The sequence below is a fragment of the Tachysurus vachellii genome, chromosome 19 (assembly GCF_030014155.1).
Source record: "Tachysurus vachellii isolate PV-2020 chromosome 19, HZAU_Pvac_v1, whole genome shotgun sequence".
Lineage (NCBI taxonomy): Eukaryota > Metazoa > Chordata > Actinopteri > Siluriformes > Bagridae > Tachysurus > Tachysurus vachellii.
Window position 1 is genome coordinate 3335130 of NC_083478.1, and position 8114 is coordinate 3343243.

Sequence of the window (8114 nt, forward strand, 5' to 3'; positions counted from 1 at the left end):
ATACACAACACACTCTAACTCACACAACAAACTCTAATCAGCATCGAGCGTGCGACGTTTAACAACGAAGGTTTCTGTTGTCGAACGTCACCCGCTCGATGCTGATTGGCTAGAGCACACGTCACTCTCATAGCCCACGTGTTGGAGGATGTTTACAGTAACATCATTAGGAACTTAAAGATGTTTTCACAACCATTATACACCAATACAGCGCAATAATGTGTTGTGGACTACGACCCAATCAGAAACAAGTGTGTCGTGTTCAGTAAGGACCTTTAAATTCGTAAGTTTGTTTTCGAACTTTCTGCCTTTTTTTGTTGTTTTCTTAATTGGCTTTTTTGCTGATTTTGTTTTATTTTATTTATTTTTGCATTTTCTAATTTGCTATCGTTTTTTGTTCGTTACCTGCGTTTTTCTTTTCTCTTGCTGCATTTTCTCATTTTTGTCTGTTGCGTTTTTCTTTTTGCTATTGTGTTTTGGATTTGTTAACGTATTTTCCCTTACATGACGACACACTAATCTCTAGTGTGTGTGGGCTCTATTTCACTTTTTATATTCACAGCATCTGGCTGTATTGATGGCGTTTTTCTGTCATGTAATGAAATGAACATTCCAGTTCCACACATTCAGTAGCTGTTATTTAACAGGGAGCAGTGAAGATCTTCGCCATGACGAGAGAGAAAAGACGCTTTACAAACGCACAAGCTGTTTATTTAAACTAAAATCGTCTGCATGAACAAAAGAATTGAAGCATAAGCGGTATTTACAATGAAGAGCAAACACTATACACCACACTTAACACCACATAAAACACAAGAACGCTGAGGTTTTCAGTCCTTCGGGTGTATAAAACGCTCAAATGCTGTAGGTCACAATTCCTTTCATTTAATTCGTTTAATTATCATCAGGGCTGTTCACAGGGCTGTGACACAGTACCTCGGTGTCATAGTGACAGGAAACAATATTCTATTCTCTTCAACTGTTACTATCTACAGCACAAACAGGAATGAGACGGTGTGGTCTCACTTTGGGGCAAATAAACCGTTCCCAATGCCCTCCGACTCGCTCCCTGTTTACTGATAATTAGACGGCATCTGTTTGAGTTTGTTGTTACCCAAAATATTAAAGGTGCAGTCTGTAACGTTTCAAAGTGTTTCGAGAACTGTGATAATCGTCTAACTTTTACAGATGTCATAGAAAAGCAGTGAGTCGCGATATTTCCTTGGAGCACATTGAGCTACTTTCTTCCTTTTTCTGGCCCTGAAAAAAAGGCTTCAGTTCTAAAAGCTTTAAAAAAAAAAAAAAGAGACGACTCTCAAACTATACACAGATTCACCAGAGCCTGTCAGGAAGCCTGTGTGTGTTATCATGGCTGTTCACCTCATGGACTCATTGACCTGTGATGTCCAAACAGTACAGATGGCTCCTTTAAATTTTAAACAAGAGAATCGCTGTAGCTGTGTGTGTTTAGTGGAAGAGGATGCGCTTGTATTTGGTGTTGGGGATCTGGTCCCGGCTCTTCAGTCTCCTCACCGCCTCCCTCATGTGTTTGGGCTGCAGAGGAGGAGTGTCTCCCCACTTCTCACACACATCCAGAGCTACACACACACACACACACTTTAACAACAGCACAAACACAACCACAGTTACACATCATCTCCTATGTTTTAAATAGGAACCTTCCTACCTTCTTCAACAATCTCTCCGGCGAACACTTTGGAGATACCGGACATGGCGATAACGACGTTCTGAGACACCGATGATCCCGTGATGGACTGAATAAGCTGAAATAATAATCATTATCATTGTTCTACAGTGTTGTTGAAGTCTCAAATCTGATTGGTCAGCAGCTCTGACAGTTGTGCAGGTCAAGAAATAGCAGAAATCCAATCTTTCAGATTTGTGCCATCTCTCATATTTAATAATCTATTATATTAAAAGTAATACAGTTTAAACTGAATTCAAATTTGATTGTTAGTAGTTACTTTTACACCCCAAATTTACCCATAATGATGCTCTTCCACAGCGTTATGTTTCCATTTTTGTGAGACGGTGATGATTTCTGTTTCTCTTACCCTTTTAATGGCTGCTTTAGGGAAAGCTGAGCGTCTGTACATTTCATAGCGGTTCAGCTGCTCCTCAGAGAACGAAGACACCAACACTCTGCACAACACACACACTTCCTCACTAAACGTCCGAGTTCCTTTTGTCTTAAACAAAAATCTTTTCCGCTCAGAAAGACTCACTGCATCTTCTGGATCTCGTCTTCGTCCACTTTCTGCTTCTTCTCCTTCTTCTTCTCCGGCTCCACTTTCAGTTTTTTAGCAGACGAAGGATGAGCGCTCGAGTGTGCTTCGTCATCCTCGTCTGCCCCAGTCCCTTCCTTCGTGACGCCCTGCAGAAGGAGAAGTAAACGGTTAGGGGGTAAAACGTCCGTTCCTACACCGTTCTTGTGTCTGGGTGTAGTTATCGTATTGGGACTGCTGTGTGCACAGGGTCACATCTCACCACTTTTTCCTCCTGTTTCATAGTGGTCTGATTCATCGCCGTCTCCGAAGCTGCGTTTCCTCCGCTCGAACCCTCACCTGCATTTTTATCCTGGTGAGAGCTCTTCGAAGCCGTGGCGTCATTTCCTTGTTCGTTTTTTACACGTGCTGGGTCGGCCATGACTCTCGACGGCTGCACCGTGCAAAAAAAAAAAAAAAAAGGACTAATTACAAATATACACAAATACACACAGAATTGTGCACCGGTCTGAGAAATCGATCACATTTCCTACTATATGGTGTTTGCAATATTACTGAGGTGTCTGTCTAAAAATGTGTCTTTTACACTTAATGTATATCGAGTTTTAGATCCATTTTTTTTAAATCTGATTTCCTTTAAAAAGAGAAATAGGATGAAACGTGAAAGACTCCACAATTTTAACTCCCCGTATCATTCACTGTACTGCACACTACAAAGTCAACTGAAAGCTCTATGGAATTCAGCAATATTTCTCAACCTCAGTAACAATCTATTACACATTTTAGCTCAGGATCAGAACCGAGAAACCCGTTCAGGATCAGGACCGAGAAACCCTGCTACTGGACCTCATTCTGTTTTGCTTATTCTTCTAAGACAAAAATTTATCAACTCCTATCATTTATCAATTTATTAACTCCTCCTAAGGCTTTCGAGCCACATGCACCAAAATCGGATATGTCGTAGACCCTGGTCGCTTTTCTAAGCGATCCGAGTACCGGTACTCACAGTATCGGGTCTCAAATTGGCACGTGTCACACGTATCCGCTCACCTCCAAAAGTATTGGCACCCTAGCGTGCCCTCCAACAAGCCAACGTCAAAGTTTGTTTACAAATCTATAGTTACAATTACAGTCTCTGTTTGAAAGGTAACTTTCACTTCTACCAAAGTCTTTTTCTAGTACGATACTTTTACTTTTACTCAAGTATTGTGTTCTACTACTTTATACATCAGTCTAGAATCAAACCGGTTCTGAAGCTGAAACACAGCGTTTGTAAACACAGGAAAAGAGTTTTTCTACATTACCGTTCAGAATAAATAAATAATCCAGGGTTTTACAGAAAAAAAGCTGATTACACTATAACGAAACAATAATATCTATACATACATCTAATTAATATAATATTAATAACAGAATACGTATAAATACACGAAAAGCCGACCGAACGACCGGCAGGCTAATGCTAACCGGGGGGAAAAACACAACTTCCGGTTTAAGGCAAAATAAAAGTTCTAATAAAAACGTATAATATAAAATATAGTATTATTAAAATAAAAAAAGAGAGAATTACGTAATACGGTGAATTACTATCAGTCCTGCAGAAATATTCTGTAATAATGTTTCTTTCTTTCTTTTTTTTATAGACGGATTCCGTTATTTTCCTTAAAGAAGAAATATTTGATTGTATTTTAAACGCAATGACAGAATGTCAATATTTAGTTATTATGCATTTCTTAATAATTTTTGAAAATTGTAAATCTTATTTATTTAGTTATACTTAAGATTCAATCCGATTAAATTTATTATTTTTATTAATTTCCCATTGTCTCAAAGTAGCTGTACAGAAGTAAGGAAACAGAAGAGAGAGAAATAAGAAATAAATATAATAATAAAAATAAGAAGAAGAATCTCTGGAAAATTGTCCCTAGTGTGTGATTGCATGAGTGAATGAGAGTGTGTGTGTGTGCGTGTGCCCTGCAATGGGTTGGCACTCCGTCCAGGGTGTATCCTGCCTTGATGCCCGATGACGCCTGAGATAGGCACAGGCTCCCTGTGACCCGAGGTAGTTCGGATAAGCGGTAGAAGATGAATGAATGAATGAAAGATTCATTTAAAATTTTATATGCTACATATCTATCCCTAATGAGCAAGCCGGAGGCAACACAGCAAGGAAAAACTCCCCGAGAGGACATCAAATCAAGTCCAGAGTTAAAGTGTCAGTGCAAAAAAGGTGTGCAGAAAAAAACAGTGATCCAGGTCTAGATCCAGATCCTGGGTGTTTTCTGGTTTAAACTCCGAATGGCCTGCGGGAAGAAGCTTCTCCTCATTCTCTCTGTGTTTGCTTACATGGAGTTGAGGAAGAAACATTGAGAGGAACCAGACTCCTAAGGGAACCTCATACTCATTTGGTTGACACGATACAGTAAATTATGTAAATGTAAATAATGTCTTTTCTACAACAGTTTATAATAGAGCAACCAAGAGCTCCTGAGGAACTAATGGAGTTCAGCACAGACCTGATTGCTGATAAAGACCAGACCATACACAATGTGTTTGTAAAAAAAAAAAAATTGTAGCAATAATAAAGCAGAGTTCCGATCTTTCATTTATGTCATTGAACACACTAATGCATTTGTACACCCTATGTAGTGCACACAAAATTATGAAGAAGACCAACCAAAGACTACCAATTATGCGAAATCCTAATGTTGTACTTGTATATAGATTTGGGAGCTCTGTCGGCTCTCTACAGGACAAAGCCTGAAACATACAGTAGGATATAAGATTTTATACCCTATGTAGTGCACTTCTATAGACATTTGTGAGCTGTTTCCTAAATCCTTACTGAATATTTAGTGCACTGAAATAATTGAAAATGATTTGAAAATTTGAAAATATGAAATGAAAATTGAAAATATGAAATCTCCTGAATGTCTTCTGTTGAATCATATAGTGCACCAACTGGGTGTAAAAGACCTTAATTTGTACCCTAGTTTAGCTGAAACAAGATTTGTGAGTTGCATATAGTTCACTATAAGGGGGAAAATTCCTTACTGAAGGCCATTTGAGATGTAGGTCCCTCATCCCCCATACATTGTAAAAATAAATGTCTTCTACACCCTTTATAGTGCATTACATTTTAGTTGAAAGTCATTCGGGGTCAGTATAGTTGTGCACTAAATAGGGTGTCCTAGATGCACAATAGGAAGACATCCAGGATTAGGAAATCTAAGGGCTATTACACACTAAGCTGTGAACTTTATGTGAAAAGCTTTGATTCAGAACATAGCATCCAAATCCCTAAACAAGTGAACTGCATTAGGGTGCGAAATGAGGGCTTTTAGATTGCACTATATATACAGTATGTATGTGCATTAAGAATATTCAATTCTATTCAATTTAATTCAATTCAATTTATTTGTATAGCGCTTTTAACAATTTCACATTGTCTCAAAGCAGCTTTACAGAAGTATGGAAACAGAAGAGAGAGAAAGAAGAAATAAATATATAATAATAAGAATAACTAGAACGTACATTTCATGAAGAAAATGTGAATGGTGCTTGCACGTGGCAAATCTCGGAGGCTAGTGCAGACGAGCATGTGACGTCATCTGAATACTCTTGACGAAGTTCCACTCTTTGTACTGTGTGTTTTGATATGTCACATGTCCATGTTGTGCTAAATTTTGATTTTCATGTGACATCATGTGACATCACGTGAAGTGACCAGAATACATGTGAGGCAGTTCCCCTCATTGTGCTGAGTGTTTTAATATGTCACATGTCCATGTTGTGCTAAATTTTGATTTTCATGTGATATCACGTGACATCACGTGTCGTGACCAGAATACATGTGAGGCAGTTCCCCTCATTGTGCTGAGTGTTTTTATATGTCACATGTCCATGTTGTGCAAATTTTTTATTTTCACTTGAAATCACGTGACGTCACATGACTTCATCAAATTACACGTGAGGAAGTTCCCCTAATTGTTCTGAGTGTTTTGATATGTCACATGTCCATGTTGTAAAAAGTTTTTTGATTTTGCATATTTGGGGGCGGGGTCGCAGCACAACCGAAAGGTCAGGCGGTACACCAATTTAAAAGTTTGTTCAGAGTATCACCCTAAAGGAGCTGGCCGAGTTTGGTGTAGTTAGTTCGAAAGCTTTCCGAGTTATAAACCTCCAAAGTTTATAATGGGAGTCTATGGGAAAAAAGGCCACTTTGAGAGCCGGTACCGGAAGTACCGGTACTCGGACCGCTTAGAAAGGTCATAGCACACCTCTCCTCAATGAGCCGGTTGATTTGACACCTCATTCATGGGTGTGTGTGTGTGTATATATATTCTGTATATATATATATATATGTATATATATATATATATATATATATATATATATGTGTATATATATATATATATATATATACATATATATATATATATATACATATATATATATATATATATATATATATCCCTATCCCTGATGAGCAAGCCGGAGGCGAGGCAGCAAAGAAAAACTCCCTGAGAGGACATGAGGAAGAAACCTTTAGAGGAACCAGGTTCAGAAGGGAACCTCATCCTCATTTGGGTCACACTCTTCAGTAAATAGTGTAAATGTAAATAATGTCCTTTCTACAACAGTTTAGAATAGAGCAACCGAGAGCTCCTGAGGAACTAATGGGTCATCTTAAACTCTGAGTTTAGCACAGACCTGATTAGTGATAAAGACCAGACCATACAGCTGACTGACACAACGGGTGTCAACAGGAATACAGGACACAAATCTCTATTTAATTTCACTACATTAAGATATGTATTGAAGGCGTGAGGGATGTGGTTGCCTGGTGGTGTTGGTCCACCAAGCTGCCACTGTTGGGCCCCTGAGCAGGGCCCTTTAACCCTCAATTGCTCAGTTGTATAAAAATGAAATAAATCGTAAGTCTGCTAAATGACGTAAATGTAATCGTAAGGCGTTTACACCCTTTACAGTGAGGGTACAAAATAAGGGCTTCTGACACACACTACAGTGTGACTATATGATTCAGCTCACTAATACATATTCGTGTGCACTTCATTAGGATTTGATATACAATTTTTTGGTAGTGCCTTAAATATGCAATTTGTGGCATTTAGGATATGGCACCTACATTGGGAAGGAAATATGACATGCTACCTTCTGTATCGTACTTCATTCAAGATACAGCACCCAAATCCAGAGACAAGTGCACTACATTTGTAGGGCTGTTTAGAGGCTTTTAGTTTTAACTTTAAAATCAGAGAAGTGCACTATATAGGGAATAAGAGCTAGTACACTATTATTTAAAGCGATTTAGGATACAGCTCCTAATAGACCTAATAGATCTAAATAGGCACTAAATCAGGAAGCAATATAAGAGCATTGACACTGAACATAGTGCATCTATATAAAAGCATTGACACTGAACATAGTGCATCTGTATTAGAGCATTGACACTGAACATAGTGCATCTGCATAAGAGCATTGACACAACATAGTGCATCTATATAAAAGCATTAACACTGAACATAGTGCATCTGTATTAGAGCATTGACACTGAACATAGAGCATCTGTATAAGAGCATCGACACTGAACATAGTGCATCTGCATAAGAGCATCGACACTGAACATAGTGCATCTATATAAGAGCATTGGCACTGAACATAGTGCATCTATAAAAAAGCATTGACACTGAACATAGTGCATCTGTATAAGAGCATCGACACTGAACATAGTGCATCTGTATAAGAGCATTGACACTGAACATAGTGCATCTGTATAAGAGCATCGACACTGAACATAGTGCATCTGTATAAGAGCACTAACACTGAACATAGTGCATCTGCATA

At 38.5% G+C, this 8114-nt stretch overlaps 1 protein-coding gene across 1 annotated transcript; it reads right to left on the reverse strand.

Annotated features, from left to right (window-relative positions):
* Nucleotides 1–689: 689 nt before the first annotated feature.
* Nucleotides 690–3720, reverse strand: taf11 (TAF11 RNA polymerase II, TATA box binding protein (TBP)-associated factor). Its single transcript, XM_060895145.1, has 6 exons — nt 3551–3720; nt 2509–2679; nt 2247–2395; nt 2076–2163; nt 1688–1784; nt 690–1598 (listed from the first exon to the last, which is right to left on the reverse strand). The coding sequence occupies exons 2-6, from the start codon at nt 2665–2667 to the stop codon at nt 1468–1470; spliced, it is 624 nt and encodes a 207-aa protein (XP_060751128.1). The 5' UTR covers nt 2668–2679; nt 3551–3720; the 3' UTR covers nt 690–1467.
* Nucleotides 3721–8114: the final 4394 nt, after the last annotated feature.